At 38.3% G+C, this 27,971-nt stretch overlaps 2 protein-coding genes and 1 long non-coding RNA gene across 12 annotated transcripts; 2 read left to right on the top strand and 1 right to left on the bottom strand.

Moving 5' to 3' along the window:
• Positions 1 to 663: 663 nt before the first annotated feature.
• Positions 664 to 5,086, top strand: LOC148849209 (uncharacterized). Its single transcript, XM_088948232.1, has one exon. It carries the CDS (start codon positions 1,873 to 1,875, stop codon positions 4,693 to 4,695), a length of 2,823 nt encoding a protein of 940 aa, XP_088804358.1. The 5' UTR covers positions 664 to 1,872; the 3' UTR covers positions 4,696 to 5,086.
• Positions 5,087 to 9,719: 4,633 nt separating this feature from the next.
• LOC148849207 (uncharacterized) lies at positions 9,720 to 26,486 on the bottom strand. Of its 8 annotated transcripts, none has more exons than XM_088952005.1 (4): positions 26,286 to 26,486; positions 12,479 to 12,792; positions 10,282 to 10,389; positions 9,720 to 10,189 (listed from the first exon to the last, which is right to left on the bottom strand). In XM_088952005.1, the coding sequence occupies exons 1-4, from the start codon at positions 26,410 to 26,412 to the stop codon at positions 9,878 to 9,880; spliced, it is 861 nt and encodes a 286-aa protein (XP_088808131.1). In that variant the 5' UTR covers positions 26,413 to 26,486; the 3' UTR covers positions 9,720 to 9,877. The 8 variants fall into 8 exon arrangements, with proteins under 8 accessions (XP_088808131.1, XP_088808132.1, XP_088808133.1 ...); XM_088952006.1 differs by having other exon boundaries at positions 12,479 to 12,786; positions 26,286 to 26,357; XM_088952007.1 differs by lacking the exon at positions 26,286 to 26,486 and adding an exon at positions 13,732 to 13,871.
• Positions 12,916 to 16,992, top strand: LOC148849208 (uncharacterized). 3 transcript variants are annotated; one of them, XR_016101283.1, is made up of 6 exons: positions 12,976 to 13,414; positions 13,544 to 13,885; positions 13,996 to 14,059; positions 14,184 to 14,614; positions 14,793 to 15,002; positions 16,664 to 16,992. It is a non-coding gene; the product is annotated as an uncharacterized LOC148849208 (long non-coding RNA). The 3 variants fall into 3 exon arrangements; XR_016101284.1 differs by lacking the exon at positions 16,664 to 16,992 and having other exon boundaries at positions 12,916 to 13,414; positions 13,744 to 13,885; positions 14,793 to 15,103; XR_016101286.1 differs by lacking the exon at positions 16,664 to 16,992 and having other exon boundaries at positions 13,282 to 13,414; positions 13,760 to 13,885; positions 14,793 to 15,103.
• Positions 26,487 to 27,971: the final 1,485 nt, after the last annotated feature.

Raw genomic sequence — 27,971 nt, 5'->3', positions numbered from 1 at the left:
TGGTAATTGGTTGGCTGGCTGCAATTGCACCATTAGAAAATTAAGGGATTTTTAGACTGCAACCCCTGGAATTAAACAGTTAATTAATCTTTCATAATCTTCCTTTTGGAGTTGACTGAACACTGTTAAACATATGCAGATATGCTTACGTGGCATACAACCAGCCTGCCTGTATGCCACATAAGCTAAGCATTGACATCTGTAATTTCAAGCCCAATTGAAACTTGAAAGGATCGAAAATAGATTTTATTACTTTTAACATATTTTATCAGTAACTTATAATATTTTAACCAGTTTTTACTTTTTATTAATAATATTCGAATCGGATCGATTCGATCCGATCCGTTTATAGGTTGGGCGAACTCGAATCGAAGGTGGTTTAAGTAAAGCCTTAAGGACAGGAAATAGCTTTACAAGTTAGAGCTGATTTGACTTTTAGCCCATAGCAGAGGTGGGCCCACCTTGCCACTACCCACAGAAAATAGTGCTTAATAACATTAATTAATAAAAAAAGGAAATTCAAAAAAAAAAAGGAAAAATGGAAAATATCATAATCATTTTAGTTCAGTCAGTGTTGTGAAAATAAGAAGTCAATGGTTGACGTTTTTCTTCCCTTCTGTTTTTTTGTTCATTGTTTAATAAAATCAATAATTAATTGAAGATTAAAGGAGAAGGAAAAATTAAAGAAAGCATGAAAAGAAAAGAAAAGTGGCGAGTGGGGAGGAGGTATATTGTGTTTTTCTTGAGATGGGAGTAATAATGAAAGAGGGAAGAGAGCAGTGACAATCAATGCAGACATGTTTGGATTGCCCATTGGAGTAATGGGAAGTTGATGGCAAGAAGGGTTCGCTTTTTTAACTTTTAATTCGATTACAGAGGAAGTAGAGAAAGAAGGGAGAGAGGTTGGTGAAGGGGAAGAGGGATGGTTGGAGCCGTTTCTACCGCCGCTTTTTTTCTTTTCTTCAAGCCCCAGAGTTTTGATGTGGTTCCTTTCATTGATTGAATTCTAGGAGCTCGGGTTCAATGCTCTATCTCACTTTGCTGCAGTGTCTGAAGGGTTTGGGGGATTTCTGAACTTTTCTGGATCTGGGGTGCTTTCTGGATTTGAGTTTCAGGGCCTGGTATTTTTTCAATTAGGGACTTTCTCAGAATTTGGTGTTTCGGTCTTTGGTGTGGGTTGGGTTTTCGGGATCCTGTGGATATCTTGGGTTTTGCTTTAGATTTCTTTTTTCGTGGATTTTTGGGTGCGTACCGATCTCTGGTTTTCTGGTGGCTATTGTTGGGATGTCTGAAAAACTTGGACTTTGTGTGTTTTATAATCCAGGGGTATCTTTTCTTTTCCCCTTTCATTTTCTGTCTTGTTGATGATGTGGTCCGCTTTGAATTCGATCCTGAATTTTGGGTTCTTGGAGGAAGGAGGGGCTTAAATTAGGGTTTTGTCTGCTCGGGGGTTAAAGGTTGGTTGGGCTGATATCTCTCTTCGCTCTCTTTTTTCCTTTTGCATTTCTTTTGAACCGAGTCTTCGCATTCTAGTTATAGTTCTAAGCCTTAATGGAAGAATCTCTGGTTCCGTGTGTTTGAATATTTCGGATAAAATAGTGAAGGTCCCTCGGCCCGATTAAAGGTCGGACTGTCGCTGAATCTCTGCTATTTTCCCTCCTTGCGTTAGGGTTTTGATTTTTGAAAGCAGAGGTTTGATTTTGGGAAAGCTAAGATACCTTTTGCTTTCTGTTGGACCTGGTAGAGTTTGAAACCGATTCTGCTTTGTTGGGAGTTTTGCTGAATGGGCTAAAGACTGGGTATCTCGGCTGAGCTTGGGCTGGTTTTCATTTTTGGGTTTCTCTCAGATTGGCTTACCAGAAGGGAGCATTCATGCATCTTCAACTATGGAATCCTATATCCAACTGTGCGGCCCGAATCCTGGAGAGGAAGAGCAGACGGAGAGATGGTTCGGGTTCAACTGAGGAAGACAGACGGAAGCCTTCAATTCTCCGGCAGGTGCTGGAAAACAAACTCAGAGAAGCGCTCGAAGAAGCATCGGAAGATGGGTCCCTTTTTAAATCCCAAAACGTGGATTCTGAGTCATTCTCCAATCAAGATGGGAGTTTTGGGAGGTCAAGGTCCCTTGCTAGGCTCCATGCCCAGAGGGAATTCCTCCGTGCCACCTTCCTTGCTGCTGAGCGGACCTTCGAAACCGAAGAGTCCATTCCTGACTTCCATGAATCCTTCTCCAAGTTCCTCACTATGTACCCAAAGTTCCAATCCTCTGAGAAGATTGACCAACTAAGGACGGATGAGTACGGACACCTCTCTGATCAGTTTGCCAAGGTATGTCTCGATTACTGTGGTTTTGGGCTCTTCTCTTACCTTCAGACTTTTCAGTATTGGGACTCTTGTGCCTTTAGCTTGTCTGAAATAACTGCAAACTTAAGCAACCATGCTCTATATGGAGGTGCCGAGAAAGGCACAACGGAAAACGATATAAAATCAAGGATCATGGATTATTTGAACATTCCCGAGAATGAATACGGCCTTGTTTTCACTGTCAGCAGAGGATCTGCATTTAAATTGCTAGCTGAATCATACCCTTTTCAAACGAACAAGAAGTTGTTAACTATGTTTGATTACGAGAGCCAGTCTGTTAGCTGGATGGCTCAGAGTGCAAAAGAGAAAGGTGCGAAGATTTACAGTGCATGGTTTAAATGGCCAACCCTGAAACTCTGCTCCATGGAACTGAGAAAGCGAATCTCTAACAAGAGGAGGAGAAAGAAGGATTCTGCCGTTGGCCTTTTTGTGTTTCCTGTTCAGTCTAGGGTGACCGGAGCTAAGTATTCTTACCAGTGGATGGCACTTGCCCAGCAGAATAACTGGCATGTCTTACTTGATGCTGGTTCATTAGGCCCCAAGGACATGGACTCACTTGGTTTATCACTCTTTCGGCCAGATTTCATTATAACGTCCTTTTACAGGGTGTTTGGGGCTGACCCAACTGGGTTCGGATGCCTTCTCATCAAGAAATCTGTAATGGGAAGTCTGCAAAACCAGTGTAGCTGCACTGGGTCTGGAATGGTGAGGATAGTTTCAGTTTTCCCACAATATCTTAGTGATTCTATGGATGGTCTTGATGGATTGACTGGAATTGAGGATGACAGGATTGAGGAGAATGAAGATTTGACACTTGAAATTCGTCAGGGATCACAGTTGCCTGCTTTTTCTGGTGCATTTACTTCTTCCCAGGTGAGGGATATTTTTGAGACTGAAATGGATCAAGATAACAGCTCTGACAGGGATGGTGCAAGCACAATATTTGAAGAATCTGAGAGCATTTCAGTTGGGGAGGTCATGAAGAGCCCAGTTTTCAGTGAAGATGAATCTTTTGACAACTCATTCTGGATCGATTTGGGTCAGAGCCCATTTGGATCTGACAATTCAGGTCAGTTGAGAAAATCAAAATTTGGATCTCCCTTGCCTCCTTCATGGTTTACCGGCAGGAAAAACCATATGCTGTTCTCTCCCAAACAAGCACCAAAGATATCTAGAAGCCCAATCTATGATGGCAGGCAGGTAAACCTTAGACCACATGAAGATCATGTGCTATCTTTTGATGCAGCTGTATTATCAGTCTCACAGGAACTGGACCGTGTTAAGGAGGTGCCTGAAGAAGAGCAGTTTGCAGAAACGGATTCCATGTCACAAAACAGTGGAAAGGTTGCAGATTTCGAGCATGCTAGGGTAATGCAGAAAGAAGATGAGATCAGAGAAGAATCAACTTTGACTGGTTCGAAGTTGAGTTCTGTAGCAAATGGATCTGGGCTTCAGCATGGTAGCCTTAATGGCTCGATGTCTGAAATATGCCCACAGACAAAAGAAAGTGCTATAAGGAGGGAGACAGAAGGTGAGTTTAGATTACTTGGACGAAGAGAAGGTAACAGGTTTGCTGGAGGTAGATTTTTTGGTTTGGAAGAGAAGGAAAGAGTTACAAGCATGGGCCAGAGTGTGTCCTTCAGCATGGAGGACAACCCCAGAGAACGATTGAGCCATACTCTGGAGCCTGGGGAGGTTTCTGTGACTAGCCTTGGTGATGAAGAGTCCACCAGCGATGGAGATGGGGATGCGCAAGAGTGGGACAGAAGAGAGCCCGAAATAGTGTGCAGGCATCTTGACCATGTGAACATGTTGGGTCTCAACATAACTACTCTCAGACTCAGATATCTTATAAATTGGCTTGTTACCTCACTACTCCAACTTAGATTACCTAGTTCAGATGGGAGCACGGGACTGCCTCTTGTTCACATTTATGGCCCAAAAATTAAATACGAAAGAGGTCCAGCTGTAGCGTTCAATTTGAGGGACAGTAACGGTGGGCTAATCAACCCAGAAATTGTTCAGAAGCTAGCAGAGAAAAATGGTATATCTCTGGGCATTGGCTTCCTTAGTCATATAAAGATTGCTGATAGCCCAAAAAATCATTGTGGAACATTGAATCTTGAAGACACTGCCTTGTGTAGTGCAGTAGCAAATGGCCACCTTGAAAGCAAAAATGCCTCCATCCGTGTTGAAGTTGTTACAGCATCTCTGGGATTTCTTACCAACTTTGAAGATGTGTATAAGATGTGGGCTTTTATAGCTAAGTTTCTTAATCCATCATTTGCAGAGGAGAGACTACCAACTGTTCCAGAGGGTTCAGAAACATAATATTTTCTATGTGAATGTCTTTGTCGCAAGTTCAAAGGAAGATGGACTCCTTTGCTGCCTTTTGCAGCACCCTCCTCGCAGTTGCAGAACTTGGACATATATGATCCTTATTGTTTGGAGTCTACTTTCCGGGAGTTGGGGTGTGAGATACATAAGCTGAGTCTATTTCTTTTAATTCTTCCTTGAGAGGTTTTCCATCAAAGCGGGTGAATTTGTTTATTCTTGTTTTGTTTTCCCATTTCCTTGGAATGTATTTTCCCTCCCTTCTGGGTTCATGTAGATTTTGCTTTAAAAATTTGAATCATTTCAGGAGCCATTTAGAACTCCAAGCAGAATTGTAATTGGCCGAATACTACTTCTTCTTCTAAGTTACAGTTCTACTTAGTATTCCCATCTTTTTTCAGTCATAAAACTGGATATATTGTGTTTGCTTTTTCTTTACCCTCCAGGCCTCCACCAATGACGTAGGCTGTATTTGGTTTGAAGGAAAAGATAGGGAAATGAACATTTATCAAAAACAAAAGGGAAATGAAGGGAAAAGTGAGGAAACTAATACAAAGTTCGTATAGGTTTCACTTCCTTTCCGTACATTTTCCTTCAAACCAAACGGGGGTGGGGGGTCATAAAGAAAGTGGGCTGGAACTTTCAGAAAATTTCCCCTTATTTTTGGTAGTGGTGTGGGGATGATTTCTATTTCTGCAATGGGTGATTTTCTATTAATCATCCAAACTCTTTCACTCCGCAGATGCGATAGTGGAAACTGATATAAGCAGTCCTGATTGATGATTAAGTACTTGTTAAAAGTACTTGTGAATGTTTGATGATTAAGTACTTGTTAAAAGAACAAGTACTTGTTAGAAGTACTTGTTTTAACAATTTTTAGGCTGTATGATAACCCACTTTTTCAAATCACTTATTATGTTTTTAAGTATTTATTGGAGTGAAAATGTTTGGTAAGATATTTTTCAATAAGTGCTTATATTTACTATTCATCTCATACTTATTCCTTTTCTTCCCAGAAATTTACTATTCTCCACATTCCACTATTCCATCCTCGAACAGTCCTAACCAATAATGATAAATGCAAATCAAATAATTTCTAACCAACTTTCCCTTGACCAATAGATAACAACGATCAAACAATTGAAGCAACAATTGCACTGCCAATCAACACCGCTCTATGAGACATGAGGCCACTGAAATTACTTATTAGATAACTAAATTCCACTCACAAAACCAACAATCGGTGATAAAAAAGACCGAAGAGCATGGAAATTCGACTATGGGAAGAAGAGCTGTGTAGCGAAAAAAAATCCCTTTACTTTAAAAAAATAGAAAAATGGGAGTTTGCAAAAACAGTGTTGGAGCTGCAAAAGAAAATGATAGAAACTTAACTCTTATTCTCCACCTAAATCCCGTGATTTGTATAACCATCAGGCATTGAACACATGAAACACGTAGATCAATACATAAGCCCTAACACGAAATTTCCTGCAGAATCTTGTACAAATACCAGCTTGAAAGCAACAACAGCACAAAAAATCAAACCTATTTTCTTCATAAATAAAAAGAAAAGGGAATTGAATAAAAAATTGGAAACTCACCGATGCTCTGAGGAAGAAGGAAAACAGGAAAAAAAACAAAAAATAAAATATAAAATGAGATTTACTTGAAAACATTTGGAAACCCAGCAGACGAAAAAGGCTACAGCAGTGGTCGGTTATTCTTCTATGAAGTCGAAAGAAGCAACTCAGAAGTTGCGGCAATGACTCAGCCATCTCTCTCTCTCTCCCCATCGGCTGTATTATACACCCAATTCTGCCGGCAAGAACAACTGTATTATACCGAGAACGGTGTTAGACTTGTAAGAACGGCTGTATTATACACCCAACTCTCTTGGCTGGCTTTTGTTCACCGTTGAATGTTACCGGTGGATCAGCAACCAAGTTCCACCACTGCATGTTGTAGGGTTTCGAATGGAAGAAGATGATAAACTCGAATGGGGTTAGTTTTATCATTAAAAGAAAAAAAAAAAAAAAAAACAGGGACAGGTTAGTCCCATTTGAATGAATAAGCAAGGAAAAGAAAGTCATATCCATGTCACTTTTTTAAAAAAATATTTTTTTAATAATAAATACTTCTTACTCTCTTTTTTAATAAATACCCATAAATATTTAAAAACCACTTATTTTTTTAAAAACCATAAATATTTAAAAAAATACGAGCAACTACCTACCAAAGAATGGTATTAGCTATACCATATAGGTGGATTAATGTGGGAAGGCTCGTATGGTAGCAGGGAGGGCGCATTACTGTACTATGTCATCCTGTGTTATTTCCAGCTCCACCACAACCAGCCAAAGAGCATCTTGACCTCCATCCTGTGTTATCTTTACTGTTCAGATGAAAAGATGGTCTACCACTTGTTCTTACCTTGCAGGACTGCCAATTTCATGTGGAAGTATTATTTCTTTCTTTTTGGAATGAGTGTGTTTAGAGCTGTTCTGCTCATGGCCAAGAACTAACGGTTGCAAGAAAGCAATGATTGTGGGGAGCTGTATCCCTTTGCAGTCTGCTGGGTTATTTGGAATGAAAGAAACACGAGACTATTTGAGAATAAACATAAGAATATTGATAGGCTGATATCTATGATTGAGAATTTGGTGTCGGATTGGATTCTAGTGCATCAAGAATTTCATCACACTAGCAGAGCAGAATTGGGAGAGAACTTCTAGAATATTCTTGAGTTAGAGACTTGTAATTTTGATTACTTTTTTGTCTCTTCAATTGTCTCGTGTATTTTGGCTTTTTTTTTGGTTAAGGCTGTGGTGGGGTGTTATCTTGACAATAGGCTGTGTTTGGTTTGAAGGAAAAAAAGTAGCGAATGGAAGGGAAAGGTAAGGAAATCTTGTGTAGGTTTCTTTGCCTTTTCCTTTCTTTCCCTACCTTTTCCTTACAAACCAAACACAGTCTTAATGAAAATTTTATTTTATTTCTTCAAAATGATGTATGTTTTTTACTCTGGTGTGTAGTAACGTGTAGCTGTCAATTTTCCTCTTTTGGTAATTTAAACTGATTTTTTACAAAAACTACAATAGAGACTGGAGAAAAGAGAGATCCATAATGCTACATTCCTAATATGGAGGGTGCTTTCCCTCATTCTCCTTTCTCAACAACTATTACTTGGCCACGCCCATTGAGTTACTTTTATCATGAGAAAATTAAATTCTATTTTCTGCTTTGGGTTTAAGGGTATATCATATTGTAGAAAAGCTTAGGTGGGTTCTCTCCTAAAGCACTCTGGAGTCTGAACTAGAACATGACCAGGACCAAAAATAGATGTGGTAGTAAAGTCTTTTAGACATTGTAGGTTGCATTCTTTCTTTACATTAAAAAGAAAACCATTACCCAAGGTTGGTTCCAGCCATCTAGGGTCTTAAGAGGGTTGAATTGGATACAGACATACCATTTGGATGGCCTGAGTATATCATGATCATCCAAACAGAATTGTTCTGCATGAAGTTTCCAACAGTTTGATTAAAGGGGTTAAAGTAGTGCCTATTCTCTTATTTTAGGCCCTTTTTTTTCTCTCTTTGTGATTGTGAAGATGCTGGCGGTTGACGGTGTTAACCAATTTGTTGGTAAGGTCATTCACTGGTTGCAACAGAGACTTGGGATCCTATCATTGCCTTCACCTCGACTAATCTTCCTAGCAGGCATTTCTTTCTAGATTTGTGCAATGATTGGCTATAAGTTCATCCTCTTCAACTATTGGGCATATATTAATGCTACTTTTATTTTAATTCCAAATCAACTTTTTAGCTCATCTAAATAGTAGCATTCTAATGCCTAATTCTATTTCTTTGAATTCCAATTCCTACCAATTTAAGGATTTGGGATCATTGTTTTAAAAGGCTTAAGCCTTGAGGCGAGGCATACAGATTTTGTCTCAAGGCTTAAGCCTCACAAATTTGATGGGTGAAGCTTAAGCCTTTGTCAGAATGAGGTGTAAGCTCAAGCCCCAAGGCATGAGGCATAGCTTGAGGCGTAAGCCTCAAGTATCAATGATTAATGATTTAATGCAAAAAGTGTATTTTTATAATTTAAAATATATAGAAAAAACACTTCCACAATTATAGGCCAAATAAAAAAAAAAGTAAAAATGAAAAACAATAAGGAAAATCAAATTCTATTAGTTTTTCTTAGTGTTCTAAGAGAGTTCAATGCAAAAAGGACTAATCAAGTTATTAATTTCTTTTGGAATTTGGATAAATTAAGTGAGGTTTTTCTTATTATTCTAGATGTAGTGTCCCAAGTTTGTTATTTTTCTCATAATAGTAATAATAATAATAATAATTGTTAGTTGTTTCCTTTCTTCCAAATTATTTTTTACAAGAAATATAAAATGTTCATAATTGTTAGTTGATTAATTATTAGTTTATTTAATGCTTAAATGCCAAAACTTATTACTTATAAACTTGTAGTTTATGGATATGTGTACTTTCTATCATTTTAATTTAGTATATTGTATGTTATTTTCATCAATGTACAAATTTTAATTAAATTTTTTCTTAAGCTTTGAGGCTTATGCCTTGCAAGGCTTTGAGGTTTACGCCTCAACTATGCCTTTAGCCTTTTAAAACCTTGTTTGGAATTCTAAAATTCAATTCCAGTTCCATGCAATAGACCCTAAAGAGTTTATTAGCCATCAAATGTATTATTTATTAAGCTTAACAATGTCAAAAGTATTAAAGTGATTCATGATTTGCCCAAAAATTGTCAAAAAGATCATAAAGAAATTAAAGAGGAAAAACCTTTGGTTCCTTGACCGATTTTACAAAGTAAACCATTTAAAGGTCAAATTGTTCATTCCTCACCTATAAAGCATATTCCTCATCAAGACAATACCTGCTTAATACTGGCTTTGTTGGGTTCAAGCAGTATTTGTTCATTAGCCTATTCTCCTGCTTTAATTGTCAATTCTCTTAGGTGAATATAATTAGCATATACTAATGTGAACTAAATTTGTATGATAACAATTAGGGTACATGATGCATTAATATCACAATTATCCACTTTGTTTTTTTGGTAAAACACAGTTATCCATTCAAATAGATAGAGTTGAGGGTGTTATAAGATTGAAAGTTTCATAAACAAGGAACAGCCTTGAGTTACCTAATAGCTAGAAAAGATTGTTATATTGGTTAGTGAGACTATTCTTTAAGTTGGAATACAGACCAAAGAGAGAGTACTGCCGGAGATTCTTCACCTCATACCATGAATTAAGGACCTCATCACTCTTATCCGTACCTGAGAAAGCTAACTGTATGCCAAGGCTGCAATCAAAAGGCCCACCATGGCTTTGGCAGTTAGAGATTCTAGTTGCACAGTCCTGGAGGTTAAGGCAAATGAAAGATGATTTTCCAGCACATGCTGCACATCCATCCTTCTTCCAATGCAAGTTTTGAAGGGTTCCTTTTTGGAATTCAAGTACCTTCGCATACACAGTAACAACTTTGATAATGATTAATGAGTCCATACGAAAACATGACTGGTTATGCCTGTATCTCCATTCAATGCTCTTACCAAAGTAAAGCTAGTTATTATATAGGAACTGTTTGCAACAAAAGTGGGTTGTGATCTTGCTGCATATTTCCGTCCAGCAAATGCTACCATGTATCCACCATACATATCCTGGAAATTGAATAAAAATTGCAGTACTAGACTAATTATTTTGTACTAGGAAATTGTCAGTAAATACATGATAAACTTGTAATATCAACTCCAGCCAGCTTCTTGTAGATTGTCAAACATAATGGTTAGTAAACCAATTCCTTCATGTTCAAATCTAGGAAACCAAAAATTGATTTTGGTCCAGTGGCTCATATTTGCACCAAGAATGCTTGTCTTGGTAATATAGTACAAAACTAACATACAGATTCATGGACAAAGGTGGTAATGATTTAGTTGAAAGTCAAATAAACTAGTAATTCGATGAAAAATAACCATCAGATGACAACCTGGAATGCTGTAACCAATCCCAGTATCAACCCAAAGATTATTGTGGATGTTTACAATTAGAGAAACTATGAGATCTGAATTCATAGTTTTCATAGATTCATATAGGTCAATGTACTTGAGTACATCGTGCATGGTAGTATAATTAATGTGGTCATGGGTTTAAGGACAACACAATGAATTCTAGACAAAAAATACAACACTCAAAAATGCACAGAATTATAATAGCTAATCCAATCTCCCATGTCTAGCATATATCCCTCATAATAACAATGCTATATCATACAAAAGTTTATCAAGCTATATATAGAATTACAACCCTGAGGCAATGTATCTTCACATGAAGTAGTTGAAATAAGATGTATGCAAACATGTGAACAAGTTAGACACAAAGAACAATTCTCTACTATGCATAATGGGTCCATTTCACATGTATGAAACCAATGAATGTAAAGTTTGCATATGGAAAACCAAGTGTCAGGGATGACAAAGAGTTCATGATATTTGAAGCATCTCTAAACATCCATTTGACATAAAATAGGTAGAATTTCATGTAAGATTATAAGATTATTAATTGAAGATGAGGTGTCCAAAACTGGTCCATATCTCAGAAGATGAAGGTATTAGATGCACCAAAAAAATCAAGAGGTAGTTAAGGGCAAATTGGATTGATTGTTTTCTTTTTTCAAGGAGTCTTTACTTCAAACTATTCATTGTGTTGGTGCCTCTAATTCTAGTTATGATCCATGATCCACTCTGACCAGAATTGAGAAAAATCTAAAGGGAAAATTTCCAGTGGTCTATGGTGGAAATTTTCATGGAATGGACCCACATCAATATAGGATCCAACCCGAATATAAACCTTATTAGGGCTTGGTTCTCTTATATATCTCATTGTATTTTGTGGAGTAAACTTTTTTGTATCTTGAGAATATGTGAGAGGCCGAGTGTGAGGAGAAATGGGTGCGTTGGGGCCAAAGTTTGGTGAGAGAGGTTGTGAACACTATGAATGTAGTTTTATAGTGGATTTCATCTCCTCTGATGCCCTATGGACATAAGCTATAAAGCTTAACCACGTAAATCTCTATGTGTGCTTGAGTATTTTGTTTTTTCTTTTTTGCTCTTTTTATTTTCTGTACTTGTCAATTGTATTTCTGGATACCGCTTTGAATTTGTTAGTTCTGCAACACTACTCAGGAGAAGGTATAAACATTTTTGGCTTTTAGCACAATTGCATAATGAGCATACTTGGACTATTTGGAAATAAATCAAATCTTTCAATTCACCTTACTATCCATTTATTCTCCTATGCATATCAACCTAGTGAGACAAAACTTTGTATTATCTTGGAATAAAATATAGGGTACCAAGTCATGAAGATGGTGCAATGAGAGAGCGCATAGTTGTGAGTCTAAAAATTCAGCTCCATTGGACAATTAGAAAATCTATTTCTTACAACTTTTCGCTGTTTTCAATAGTTTTGTATTCTGTATGGACTAGGAGGGCTTAATAATTAGACATCCGAACTAATTTCCCCAACTTTTGGCTGCCCATGCATTTTCTTTTTCTTTTTGAATTCATGGAACTAAGATATACAGAACATCCAATGGTAATGGTAATGCCACTCTCACAGGCTAATATTCCTTTTTCTTTTTTGATAACAGGAAAATCACCAAATTTGGGCCTTCACTAATGAAATCTCAAATGATGTCAGGGGTTAAGGGAAAAGGGCATTTCAGTTTTTTTTTTTTTTTCAGGTACGTACCGGAGAGAATTTGCTGCCGTTGATGGTAAGTAGAGAAATCTCATCTACCTTTGGCCTAAATACAGCAAGCTGAGCAATTTTGGTTGAAAGCGATAGACGTCGATCACAAGGTGAAAGCTGTATCTTCTCAAAGAAAAACGATTCTTTGGAGGAGAATGCTAACCCGAGGGTAAAACCATCGGATTTCAGAATTTTAGCATCTGAGCAGGGATCATAGATATCATTCGTATCCCATGCATCCACTGAAGTTGTTATCACCACGATCATAATCAGTGTCATTATCGGGACAGTCCTCATAATGGCTATTGCTGCAGCTTCATCAAAAACAAAAAAAGGAATCCTACTCGTTAGATACAGAAGAGCATTATAGCAATCTTTAGAAATTGAAATTCTATACACATCAAATAAAAGATCCAGGAATCTAATTGATAATTTAAAAAGAATCAACGTAGACAGAAACATAGGAAATAAGAACTGGGCAACAATTAGAAGAGCATGTGTCTGAGCTTCCTATTCAAACAATTTTATGCAATTAAGCAGCGTGGCATATGGCGTCAACACAAAATCTAAGGTCCGGTGGAAATATTAATAAAAGAAAACAGAAAATAGTTTCTGGAAATACTGCGAGAGGACGAAACACACAAGTGATGATGATTCGTGGAGCCGAGTTTCAAATTTTCAGTTGAAGGGTTTCCTTTGGATCGGCTATTGCCGCTTCAAATGAAGGAACACGAGAAAGCGTTAGAAAAAATCAAAGAGAGATGGCTGATGAAATTTGATGGAATGGAGCAGTGGAGCACCATTCCGTTCATGCTGGATTTACGGGTATATTTGATGGGATGGACCTCGATACCTCGACACCCCTCAGCTTTTGTCAAACTCAAGCAAAGAAGCCCAAGGAAGGGTGAAATCCCCGCTTAGTACGAACGAAACGAGGTAAGGCAGCCATCTGGCCCGGCTTTCAACCGTCAAACCGGCATTTAACAAACTTTTGAAATCGTCCATGGCAAACACGCTTCAAAGAGACTAACCATAATCAGTTTTTTTTTTTTTTTCATCCCTAAGACCCACAAATCCTCCCCATAATTAAGCAGGAAATTTTGAGCAATTCAGTGTCTGAAATGACATGCTGATGGGATTTCTCATAGTTTGGTTGGATTTTGGTTTTTGCCATACGGTTTTTCAAATCAGAGTAGTTATAAATGATCTTACTGGAGCAGTTGGCTTCACTTTCCTAGACAAACATTACTTACCCAAGCTTACAGTTCGAAGCATTTCCAGAGGAGAAGATTCAAGTTTGCTTGAATCTAAGAAATAGCTACAACTAAAAGCCTCGGGGGCGCTTCTTCAGGAATTCCATCTTCCTTCTTCAAGGTTTTCCTTCCTAATGTCAGCTCAGAACGATTGGTACTTTCCTTCTTTACTATTGCCTTGTGTTACATTGTTGTGGGATCCTTTAAATGAAACTCCAATTGCAGTACTGGTGGCGTTCTGAATCGTTTCTTAACTGTTTGCAGAAAATCCCACCAGCATTCTTGAAACACATGCAAGGCCAAACCTCTGGAACCGTTTCCTTAACAGGTCCAAGTGGGAACGTATGGCTTGTCAATTTGATTGGGACTACTGACGGGTTGTTTCTTAAACAAGGTTGGAACATCTTTCTGAAGGATCATTTCATAGAATTTGGCGATTTCTTTGTTTTCAGATACGATGGGAATCTGTGTTTTGATGTGCAAGTATTCGATCAAACTGCATGTGAGAAAGAAGCTGCATTCCGCGCCAAATGTAGCCAAGTCAATAGCGATTTTGTACAGTATAATGGGATGAAAAGAGTGAGAGGCAAGGAACCAGAGATCGTGTATGGATCATCACTTAAGCCTTTTGAGGTTGTGATCAAGAGGAAGAGAGTTAGCTCTCCTCAAGTCACTCAATTTAGTTCGGGGAGGGGAAAAGTAAAATCAACTAGTAACGTAATCGTTTCTGATGAGAGTGGATGCCGAAGAGAAGAAGCAGCTGCGACTTAAACAAACCAAGAATCTGATTTCCTAAGTGAAAGAAAACGGGGAAGGCCACGGAAGATTTTTGCTAGCTTGAAACGATTCTCTCCTTCAGATAATGCTTGCGACAATTACCGAGGTACGAGTGATGTAAAAACTCCGAGTTGATTCACAACGAAACGTATATTACTATGTGTTTGTACATGCCTAGTATCTGATTCAGATGTAATCTATAATTTTGAGAATGTCATTGTAACCTGTCAACATGAATATGCTCCCTTTAATATCTAATAAGATGAGCTTGTGAAACTATGCAGGGCTAGTCAACCGAGAAAAAGTCAATATAGCTGATGTTGAGCTGCCTGCTTGTGAGATGGGTTCATATGCCGGAGGCTATTTTCCATGGAGGAAATTGACATCTCAAGAGACAAGAGAAGAAGTTCAGAGAGCAGCTGTCTTTTTCTTCCGAATTCCCTTACGTTGTGAGTTGTATGAAGAAGTATAATGTGGGAGTGCCCTCTGTTCTGGTAAAGTTTGTTTAATTTCTTTGCTTCCTCCTATTGTTCTTATAGTGAATGTTTTTAATTATTGATTCAATAAGCGGTTGATTACCAAAAAAAAAAAAAAAGATTCTATAATCGGTTGACATTTTATTTGCAGTAGATATGTTTATATAAGGGAGCTACAATTAGTGTGGCACCTAAAACTCCAACTTCCTGGCCCTTGGATCTTCAAACTTGAATTTAGATGGCCTTTGTATTCTGCGTCATGGAATTGTTTGATTACGACATTATAGGATACTTAATGTTTTCTCTACCTTTTCCCCTTGTCTTATCGATTCATGACAAAATGTTAGGATTTGAAGATCCACTTATATGGGAATTAGCATTTTAGCTATGCTATTGGATATTGAGGTAAGGAATCTGATATACTTTAGTTCTTTTGAGCTTTGGTGTTGTAAGGAAACATGATTGTGGTTTGATGACAACAAGAAATAGAGATAAATAATATAAAATCACAACCACAAGAATGCAGGAGTTTATGTGGTTGGCTCTGCAAACTGCCAACATCTACTGAAAAAGATGAAAAAATCCATTAAATATTTGGGGAGATAATAATGAATATCAACCAAAAAGAGACAAAAAGTAACTGTCTTCCCCAAAACATAACTTCCTTCTCAAATCCATACTCGTCCAAAGAGATACACTTCTTTGATACCAATCTCAAAAGAAGGATCTCTACACCAAAACCTTGGAACTCAAACATGGGCTACAAACTATGTAGAACCTCAAAACTTGCAGCCAAAGAACAGCTGGTGAAGAACCTCCTACAGATTATGTCTTGGGTTTGCTCCCTACTTATATGATGTTTCTCTTTCCTATCCCCACTCAAGTACCAGCTCTGCTGGAAAACAGATAGAGAGACTTTTTGTGGCAGGGTTGGAAAGAGGAGTTCAAAATTCGGTCATCTGGAATAAACTGTCACCCTAAATCTAGGGGAGGTTTGGGGGTTAGAAGCTTGAATTCATTTAAGACTGCAGTGATTGGAAGTGGTTTTAGGGTTATAATGAGGAAAGGATAGTTTATGAAGGCAGATCATTAATTTGAAGTATGGGTCAGGGGATGGAACCTGGGATCCAGGGGAGATTACTTCTCCATACAGTTGTGCTCTTTTGACAGGGATTCAGAAGTCCTATACTAAATTCATGAAGGGAAACGGTTAAAGAGTCTTTACCTCAGTTTTATCAATTAGCCCTGAACAAGGAAGCATGGATGGTTAATGTGTTCAGATCCCATGGAGACTCAACTTGTTGGAATCCCACCTTCAGGAGAAGCTTTAATGATTGGAAGTTGGACCTGTTAGTAGAATTGCTTAAAAAGATTTACTGTTACATGCCTGATAGAGAAATGATGGACAGGAGCGTTTGGAGGTGGAACAGACCAGGAAAGTTCACAGTCAAGTCTTTATACAACATTTAACTTATTTAAGGAGAGAGATACTTCTCCTGTTTCAAGGATATGACAATCAATTGCTCCCCCAAGGGTAGCATTTTTATGTGGATAGCAGTACTTAACAGGGTTTTTACGATTGATAATTTTTTGAAGAGAGGCTTGGCTGTTAACCATACCCTTTGTTCTATGTGCAATGAGTGCCCTGAATCTGTAAATCACTTATTTCTTCACTGCAGGTTGGTTTGGAGAATATGGTGCAGAGCAGAATGTTCAATTTCTTTGAAGTAAAGTTATGTTTACTGAAAATCTGGAGGGTCTATTATGAATCTGGCATTGTAGATGCTGCCATATAGAGCAAACATTTATTTTGTACAGCCTATTTATTTTGTATTCATATTATCTTTCCATAAGAAGATTGTATAGCTGTAGGTAGAGATAAATCAGCCTTAAATCTCTGTAAATCAGTATAGCTGTAGGTAGAGACAAATCAATCTTTAATTATTGTATATTCAGTTATATATTCAAGGAAATCAGAATGAAAAGGCATTGAGCCATTCAATCAAAATTCTGTCGAAGGAAAAGTTATCAGCAGAGATAAAGAGAGTTAGCCGAGGAGGCTTTGTATTTTTACCTCTTGCTGTATTTTATTTTATCTTGTACACTATTTCTTCTCTTGTACACCAAGGACAATTTGGTCCTTTTACAGTTTAATAAAAATATCTTTCTTAAGGTGTCAACCTCTCCATTGGACACACCCACAAATCTGCTGCTGTCTCTCCTTTTTCTTGGGTTTACAGACTCAGATCAGACTCTGACGAGCATTTGGCTGGCTTTAGCAGAAAACGTAAGGTTGTTTGGAGGGTGATCCCTCTGATAGTGATTTGGACTACTTGGACAGAGAGGAATAATCACATATTCAATGATTCCATCTTAATAGAGAAATTGATGATTAAATCTCTGAGGTAGATTGCATTCTTAAATAGCAGTGCATAGGGTGTTTAAAGGAATTCCACAAGGATTTTTGTGATTGGAGGTCTGCTCTTGTATCTAACATAAAGAATCTTGTATATTTTTTGCATAGTGAAATACTTTTATACTGTTTCTCTTCGCTCCTTGCAATGAGGTTCTTTTTGTTTAACATAATACCTATACCCTTTTCCTTGTACCAGAAGAAGAGTCCAATAGGAAAGTGATTAGTTTTTAAATAGGAAACTTTGAAAGAGACTATGTGACTTGCCTCTGAATTCAAGGCATTGTTCCCAAGTTCCCAACTGTTGGCTTTGTTTTGACACTCCAAGCTAAATGATGAAAGCATTCCAAATTACTTGTTTATGCTAAAGCTTGATAACTGCAAGACTGAAGGGATGATATTGGCACCAAAAAAATCTGTTGATCTCCACCCTTTGTATCACCAACTCTACAGCACATGTAAGCAAGAATCATAAAAGCAATTCATTCTGTTGGTTTTCCATATCATTCTTAAGGATGGAAGCAAACCATTAAAAATGCCACTACGCAATGTTGCTCCCATCTGTTTGGGGTCTTAGCATGGTTGATTGGATATGGACCTAACCTTTGAACAAATACCTCTGTGGTAAAGAAAAAATAAAACCTCCCCTAACCAAAGAAAATCCTGCACTCCTACTACATGGAGGACTTGTCTGCATGTGCTCTCATATTTTAACCACTTGGAGGGATGGCACAGACAATCCAGCTTCATCAAATAGGGTGGAATAACAACTCTCTCACTTCTCCAGTCCATGTCAAGTCTACCATATGAGTTACATTTAGCCCGAACATCTAAGAGAATGTAAATTTACTTCCACTGAGATACTATGTTAGAACTTGTTCTTTAATGAGCTAATGCTTGGTACTTTTTTTCCAATTTTTCTGTTTCTAAGGACTTTGACAATAAAATGGTATTTTCCTTCTCTTTTTTTCCTTTTTATTTTTATTGGACAATGCAAATGCAGTTTCAATTTAAGATATTCTAGTACAACCTTGTAGAGGAGATGGGCCGAATGGCCCATAGACTGTCACTTCATGTTATGTTATGTTTCTCTCTGTTATGGGCCTTATTCTGAGCCCATACTCTGTAGTGTTCTGTTTTTTATATTTTTCTGCCCACTCAAGGGTCTCTCTGTAATTTATCAAAGATTAACTTAATAAAAGAGTATTAGAGTGTTAGAGGGAGGTTAAGTTCGAACTCCTCATCCTCTAAATCTCCTTGCCGCAATTCTCTCTCTCTCTTCTTCTCTAATCTTCTCTAATCTTCTCTTGTTAGTTTTTCTGGTTTTCTAGCACAGTCCCATACTTCTAGGATTGTTTTTCAACTTGGTATCAGAGCGGGTCTTACTTGGCGTGTCCCTCATGTGGTTCTAGTTCAACCAACTGCATGAAGAGGTTCTAGGGCTGAATGTTTACAGTCATTCGCCTGGTTCTTGGAGGTCATTGGAGGGTGCCCAAGTTTCTATATACTTGGAGAAGGGTTCGGTGACCAGGAAGAATCAGAGAGCAAGTTTTTTTAGCCTGATTTGAAATCAGAGAAAAGGGATTTCGAAGCTAGCTCAGAGAACAAAGAGTTCGGCTTGGTTTGAAGTTCAAACCAGAGATACTATAAGTTGTTTTCTCAGTTCTTTGCTGAGTTATTTTTTTGTTATTTGGGAGGATTGTTAAAGCATTCAAAGCACACCTCCATTCGGCCCACTGTTGCTGGACTGATTTCTGAGTTATTCTGGAAGTGTTGTTCGCTGTTATTGGGCTTCCAAACTGCTGAAAAAACTGATTTAAATTAAGTGGTACAAGCCTCTACTTTAGTTCAGCTGCTTCTTGGACCTAGACAAAGTGCTCTTGAAGTGATTTCTGCTTGTTAACAGTGAAGTGTTGATTGTTGCATACATAGTGTTTGTAAAAGGTCATCTTAGGTACTGTGGACTGTTTTCTTTGTTCTCCTTGGGAAATTATTGTTAGGAACCAAGAATACATATTGTTTGGAAGCCTACTGATTGTTCCTTGAAGGCTAAACCAGGGTTTCTTCTCTTTGAAAGTGCTGCCACCGAACTTGGTTCTCACGGCTGTCAGTTCTGAACTGAGTTTGTGTGTTGCTGTGTTTGCTATTATTTCAACTCAATCTGAGTTCTTTGAAGTTAGATCACTTTTAAAGGCTTTCCGAAACCCTAATTGAAGTTGTTACATAATGGACTACTCAGAAATTGAGAACAAGAGCACTGGTGAATATGGACATAATTCGAGAACTACAATTGATTCCTTGTTGGCTGTAACTACAGTTAAATTGGATGGAACCAATTATTTGGCATGGTCACAATCCGTAAAAATTCATATTTGCAGTAGAGGAAAGTAGGGGTTTATCTCTGGGAGCAAAAAAGCTCCCCTAGAGGAGGATCCCTCTTATGAGAAATGGGTGCAGGAGAATTACACAGTGATTGGGTGGCTTGTGAACTCAATGCAGCCACAGATTAGCCAACATTACCTGTGGATGAACTCGGCTAAAGAAATATGAGATAGTGTTGCAGAAACTTACTCCCAGAAGTTGAATGTTGCCAGAGCCTACAAACTGAGAAGTGATGTGAAGAATCTAAGGCAGGGGGAGAAGTCACTTGCAACATACTTGTCAACCCTGAAATCTCTATGGCAAGAGATTGATTTGATAGAGGCTGTGACATGGGATACCCCCAAGGATGCTGAAACATACAGGAAATTGGTTGGAAGGAATAAGGCCCATAACAGAGAGAAACATAACATAACATGCAGTGACAATCTATGGGCCATTCGGCCCATCTCCTCTGCAAATCAAAACATCTTGTCCAAGGAAGATGTTTCATTGTCACAAGCATATACTTTGGTCAGCAGTGAAGAAAGTAGGAGGCAAGTGCAGGTTCAAGGAGTCGGTATCAATGATCATTTTGCAAATATGGGAATTAAACCCAAAGGGGTTACAGGAGCTCATAGTGGCACAGGAAGGAAGGATGTGGTGTGTGAATATTGTAAGAAGCCGAAACACACAAAGGACAAGTGCTGGGAATTGCATCCCAATCTTGTACCTAACAGATTCCAAAAGAAGAATGATAGTAGAAAGACAAGAAGTGCACATGCAGCCACAAGCACAGATACAGAGGTTGAGTCTACCAGTGCACAGTTGGCAGCCATGAAAGCTGAATATGAGAAGTTTGGAAAGATGATCAGCCAGATTGAAGGTGTAACTTCATCATCCATCCCTTCTGGAAGTCCAGCCACCATTGCATTTGCTCACTCAGGTATAAGGGCTTCCGCTAACCATGCATCCACCTCAGGTAATCACAAAACCCCTTGGATCATAGACTCAGGTGCTTCTGATCACATGACCAACATTTCCACTTTGTTTGTTTCATATGATTTACTTCCTGGTCGTGACAAAATCACCTTAGTTGATGGTTCTCTTGCCCCTATTTCTGGCAAGGGAACTGTCAAGGCTACAGACTCCTTACTCTTATCTTCCACTCTTCATGTGCCTAAATTAAATACCAACTTATTATCTGTAAGTAGCCTGACCAAGTCATTGAATTGTTGTGTAACCTTTTTTCCTTCTCACTGTGTGTTTCAGGACCTGAAGTCTCAGAAGGTGATTGGGAGTGGCCATGAAATGAATGGAATATACTTGCTCGACACCCCTGGCCAATGCTTTGATCATCCCAAGAATGTTGCTTTCAGTTCTACTTTTTTAGAGTCTGTTAGTCAAATTATGTTGTCATTGTCGGTTGGGTCATTTACCTTTTTCTACTTTAAGCCATTTGTTTCCAAAACTGTTTAAGGGAGTCAGTGTGTCCATTCTCAATTGTGAGTCCTGTCAGTTGTCAAAGCATTGTAGAAAAAATTACCCTGTGAGCAATAAAAGATCATCTTTTTCTTTTCATATTGTGCACTCTGATGTGTGGGGGCCTTACCACTTATCCTCTATGGGGGGTTACAGATATGGGGGTTATTCATCAAAGCTCCTATGTTAGAACCCCTGAACAAAATGGAGTTGCTGAGAGAAAAAATAGACATATTGTTGAAGTCGTAAGGAGCCTTTTGTTTGCCTCACATGTTCCCACAAGATTTTGGGGTGATGCTGTACTTACTGCTACGTTATTATTGTTTTGATCCAAAGACTGGCACCCGACATGTCTCTATGGATCCAAAGACTGGCACCCCACAGGGGGAGAGTCTGTCACAATTTTTGCCCTTCCTCTTCCTGTCCCAGTTGAGTCTCTTGACAAACCTGTATCCTCACCAAATGAATCAAAGGAGGATCAATCACTTCATACCTCTTGTCCTAGTGCCCCTATTTCTTTACCTCCTCATCCTATCCATAATCGCAAAGTATATCAAAGGCAGAGATCCAGGAATGAGCAAGTAGCTTCCCTTACAACAGATGAGGCTCATACATTCCCAATCACAGATGAGATAACAGGTACTGCTTCAGCTCCTTTGGAATCATCCTTCCCAGACCTTGATGTCCCCATTGCTGTTAGGAAAGGGAAGCGGAAGTGTACTGCACACTACATTTCCAAACACCCTTCTTATGACCTGCTTTCTCCTTCATACTTTGCCTATCTCTCTTCTATTGCTTCTAACCCCATTCCTAGGTCTGTCTCAAAAGCCCTTGGGATTCCAGAATGGAGAGATTTCATGGAGATCGAAATGGATGCTCTACATGCAAATGGTACTTGGGAGGTGGTGGATTTGCCTGAAGGGAAGGATCCAGTTGGGTGCAAGTGGGTTTTTACCATTAAATACAGGGCTGATGGAACAATTGAGAGGTACAAGGCCAGACTTGTTGCAAAAGGCTACACACAGATATATGGGATTGACTACCTGGAGACTTTTGCCCCTGTTGCCAAGATGACATCTGTGAGGGTTCTTTTATCTCTGGCAGTTCACTTTGATTGGCATCTCTATCAGTTAGATGTAAAGAATGCATTTCTGAATGGTGACTTACATGAGGAGGTTTAAATGTGTTTTCCTTCAGGGATGTATGGGAAAGATATGCAAGGAAAGGTATGTAAATTGAAGAAATCACTTTATGGTCTCAAACAATCTCCTAGAGCCTGGTTTGAGAGATTTAGAGCTGCACTTGTTAAATTCGGCTATGTTTAGACACAGTCGGATCATACTCTATTTGTGAAGAAAAGTAGATCTCTAGCTGTGTATCTCATTGTGTATGTTGATGACATTATAGTGACTGGTGATGATGCCTTAGGCATTCTGGCCCTTAAGTCTTTCCTCCGTATAGAATTTGAGGTTAAGGATCTGGGGGAGTTGAGATACTTCCTTGGCATAGAAGTTGCCAGATCCAAGGATGGGATTCTTATTTCCCAAAGGAAATGTGTTCTTGATTTGTTGTCTGAAACTGGAAAACTGGGTGCAAGACCAACTGCAACTCCCATTGATATGAGTCACAAACTTTCAGCTTCAGATGGAACTTTGTTGGAAGACAAAGGGGTCTTTCAGAGACTTCTTGGGAAGCTTCTGTACCTGTGCATGACTAGGCCAGATATTGCGTATGTTGTCAGTTGCATTAGCCAGTTCATGCATGCTCCTAGAGATACTCATATGGCAGCAGCAGAACGGATTTTGTGCTATCTGAAAGGCTCTCCAGGGAAAGGAATTCTATTTACCAAGCATGGTCATCTGAAACTTGAAGCCTATACTGATGCTGATTGGGCTGGAAATATTGATGATAGAAGATCTACTTCAGGGTATTGCAGTCTGGTGGCTGGTAATGTTGTCTCTTGGAGGAGTAAGAAACAATCTGTTGTGACCCAATCCTCCGCAGAAGCAGAGTATAGAGCCATGGCACATGGAGTCTCGGAATTGTTGTGGCTAAGGTCCTTAATGGAAGAACTTGGGATTGATCATGACAAGCCCATGATGTTGTACTGTGATAATCAGGCTGCCATCAACATTGCTCACAACCCGGTACAACATGATCGAACCAAACATATTGAAGTTGATCGACACTTTATTCGAGAAAGAGTCTCCTCCGGAGAAGTGTGTCTTCCATTCATTACTTCTGAAGGACAATTGGCAGACTTTCTTACCAAGGGCATTTCCAAGGCAAGGCTTCATCATGACACTAGCAAGCTGGGCATGATTAACATCTGTGCTCAGCTTGAGGGGGAGTGTAGAGGAGATGGGCCGAATGGCCCATAGACTGTCACTTCGTGTTATGTTATGTTTCTCTCTGTTATGAGCCTTATTCTGGGCCCATACTCTGTAGTGTTCTGTTTTTTGTATTTTTCAGCCCACTCAAGGGCCTCTCTGTAATTTATCAAAGATTAACTTAATAAAAGAGTATTAGAGTGTTAGAGGGAGGTTAAGTTTGAACTCCTCATCCTCTAACTCTCCTTGCCGCAGTTCTCTCTCTCTCTCTTCTCTAATATTCTCTAATCTTCTCTTGTTAGTTTTTCTGGTTTTCTAGCACAGTCCCATACTTCTAGGACTGTTTTTCAACTAACCTATTTACTGTTTTGCTAATATATGATTTCATTGTTACTTTTAAATTTTGACAATCTTCAATTCTCGTACTTCCTTTTTACACCCTGATGCCTTTTCATTTACCATGCCTAATGTTATTGTTTGTTATTTTTTAGTGACTGTATATTGGTCATGCAGCATTTCCCAATTTGCTTTTCTAGAGTATATTTTCTTGGATTTGGAAAGAATACACAGATTATCCTCCATGTCGTTGGATGGTGAACTTGGTCTGCTCTGGGGAACAGTATTATTCTTTCTGTGGAATGTGGCCTAGTTTTGTACATGGTAACAAGATTCTAGAAGGTGATGTCTGCATTTTAGAACTTGTGGATAAAACTGAAATGTGTGCCCATATTTTTCGGTTGACTGATTGAGGTCGTCTGCCACATTCCTGGTTTTTGGTTGAGTTGGGTCTCATTGTCACCTACTTGTATATTAGGCTTTCAATCAGTTGTTGTTGTTATATACATGTTCTATTAGGACAGTTTATGCTGATGGTGGATAAACTGAGCTATACATGTATGTGGATGCCACATGTTTTGTATAACATATGGTGACAGAGACATGATATTTACTTGTTTTATATTATGCATGGAATCTTAAGAAAAATTACCATGAAAGCTCACAGTTGTCAGCCCAACATTTTACCTTGGCACCAAGCAACATTTTACCTTCTGAAAAAGCAACTTTTTGAAATGAGCTTTTTGAAAAATCACTTTTTTAGTTTTTGTCTCAAAATAGTTTCTTGCAAATGTGAAATGTTGCTTTCCAACCCCTTAGGAGCAATTTAGGGCACCTCTTTGGTGGTGTTCCATGGTGTTCTTGGAAAAAAAAAGAACAATAGCACTAGAAAAAGATTCTCCTGTAGGTGATGGGTGAATTGTTATTATCATTATTTATTGATTCCAAAATGTCAAGGGCAATGCCCATTTCCTTTGAACATGTCTAGAATTTCTTTATGTTAAGAATGGGATATACCAAAATACATTTGCAATCATACATTTGGGGCAAGGACTTGCAATGTTTGGAATTTTGGTCATTTGGGTATCCATATCAAATAAGATTGGATAACAAATCTCTGGTATGTTGCTCAAAAATTTTGGCAGAAAGGGCATGTCCGCCAGTGGAACAAAAGCCTGACAAATGCCAATCAAGTCACGGCTTGCTTTTGGTTTGAAAATGGGTTTTGTTGTTTCACTGTGCATTTTCAATAGATGTTTTATTGGGTACTTGGTTCCTGGGAACCTAGAAGACCTGGCCCTATTGGTCGGGTGATGGGTTTCATCAATTTGTCCATTCAATGAAATAGTTTTGTATTCTGCATCATGGAATTGTTTAAGGCTGCATACATCTGTCCCTCTTGGTGGGAGCCTCATTATCTGGGCTGCCCTTTATCATGGAATTGTTTACATTAAGACATTATAGGATACTTTATGTTTTCTCTACCTGTCCCCCTTGTCTTATTGATTCATGACAAAAGGTTAGGATTTGAAGATCCACTTGCATGGGAATTATCATCTTAGCTATGCTATTGGATATTGAGGTAAGGAATCTGATATATTTTAGGTGATGTTTGGTATTACGGCTGTTTCTATTTGAAAAGCTGCCACATCAGTGACACCTACGTGTTTTGAGTTTATACGTTTGTTTGTTGTTTGGATGAGACTGTATTGAGTTAAAAGAGTCATAAAACATTTCTAATGGAAACATAAACCAGGGTGTGTTTGGGGGAAAATCAAATTGATGTTTCCTTCACTGGCTGCCCTTTTGAAGAAATAGTCCAATGACCTGGATCTTAGTTAGCATCCTACATGGCAGTTTAGAGATATATTTTGGTGCATCACATGAAAAAATGGGTATACACTATTGAGTACCCATAAAACCTCCAAAAGAAAAGACTTTTTTTTGGGTCTATGCTTCTAGATCCATCAGATCCGAGGTTCAAAGTATTGATATACCCGACATGCACCAACATGCATATTGGGCGTTATTGATGTTTAAAAACATAAGTTTTTGGAAATTCCTTAAAAAAGTTGTCTCAGTGAAGCCACATTACAATATGATATGCCTGATACAGACCCATATTGTGTCAAAATTTTGAACATTAACCAGAGCAGCATCTAGATGTTAATCTATGTGTAATAATGAGCCAATAATCAGAAAACAATTATTTATTTATTTATTTTAAATTTGACCATTTGGATGAGAGTTAGTATAGTTGGGGGTGGTGTCACACTGAATATAAACATTTCATTTAAACATTTTAGTTTATTAGGTAGCAATGCCAACACCAAACACAACAATGCTCAAAACACTTGTTCAATGCTTAGTAAGCATAAGTACCTGTTGAAACATTAAGATGCAGAGATGGATGGCTGATACTTGGGCGCTCTAAACCTGCACATAAAAGAAGAAAGAATAGCAGCCACACAAAATGGGATCCGAGACACCAAACTCTCAAACAAAACATAAGAGAGAACAGCTAGATCTGGATGGGGCCAAAAATTGGAGGTTACTTGACCTTCCAAGATATCTTATTTTCTTATGTACTATCATTATGAGATAGCAATATATATGTCTCAATCCAATGTTCCCTTCCTTGTTTTGAGGAGGGAACTTAACCAACTTGAATGTTTGGGGGAGACCAAGTCAAATGGATATCCATTGACCCAGTAAGAACTGGAACTAGGATCCAAAGTAATCCAGTAGTATTGGTATCTCTATGCATAAAACATTTTTTAGTAAACAATCAAATAAATTTCTTTTTATAGAAAATAAATAAATAGATAATAATTTAAGAAAAAATAAAGAAGTGAATGATTGTGTATGAAGGTGTTGCATAGAGATAACCATGAAATAATCATCTTCCATCAACATGTGGCTTGTCACATGGCCATTGGATATTCCAACATGTTGAGGATCAAACGAGGGCCTATGGCCACTCTACCATCAGTACCGACCAAACAAATTTCATGTCAAAGTGCCTGCGTTGGCATCTTGACATGAAATGTAATTTCCTCTCTAAATGTTTGATCCTAAAATGGTAATGTTACCAAACACAACCTTAGTTGTCTTGAGTGTTGGTTTTGTGCGGAAACATGATTATGGTTTGTTGGAAATAAGAAATAGTGAAAATTAATATAAAATCACAACCACAAAAATGCAAGATTTTACGTGGCTGACTCTTCAAACTGCCAATATCTACTGAAAAAGATGAAAAAAAATCCAATAAATATTTGGGAAGATAATAATGTAACCTCTTCCTCAAAACAATACTTCCTCCTCAAAGCAATATTATTCCAAAGAGACACATTTCTTTGACACCAATCTCACAAGATGGATCTCTACACCGAAATCCCGGAACTCAAACATGGGTTATAAAATGTGTAGAACCTCAATACCTGCACCTAAAGAACAGCTGGTGGGGAACCTCCTACAAAACACTAAAGTCTCTCCTCAATTAATAACCAGAGTATGTATTTGTATATGTAATAGGACCCTTTCCTTGTACCAGAAGAAAGCTCCAATAAGAGAGTGGTATTGATTTCCAAAGAGGAAACTTAGATACCATATGACTTGCCTTTGAATTCAAGGTACTTTTTCCAAGTTCCTAACTGTTGACTTTGTTTTGGCATTCCGAGCTCAATGATGAAAGAACTCCAAATTCCTTGTTTATGCTGAAGCTTGATGACCACAATACTGAAGGGATGATTTGGTCTATCTGATCTCTACCCTTTTGTGTCACCAACGCTACAGCACATGTAGGCAGCTATCATGATAGCAACTCATTATGTTGGTTTTCCATGTCAAAAGGAGGATCTCTACACCAAAGTCCTAGAACTCAAACATGGGCCATAAACTGTGTAGAACCTCAAAACATGCAAGCCAAAGAACAGCTGGTGGGTAACTTCCTACAGAGCACTAAAGTCCATCCTCAACTAATAATCATAGTATGTATTTGTATATGTAATAGGACCCTTTTCCTTGTACCTGAAGAAAACTCCAATAAGAAAGTGACATTAGTTTATA

The sequence above is a fragment of the Nelumbo lutea genome, chromosome 6, assembly GCF_056320005.1.
Source record: "Nelumbo lutea isolate HS-2025 chromosome 6, American lotus-T2T, whole genome shotgun sequence".
NCBI classification, from domain to species: domain Eukaryota; kingdom Viridiplantae; phylum Streptophyta; class Magnoliopsida; order Proteales; family Nelumbonaceae; genus Nelumbo; species Nelumbo lutea.
This window is presented reverse-complemented; position numbering and strand designations above follow the sequence as displayed.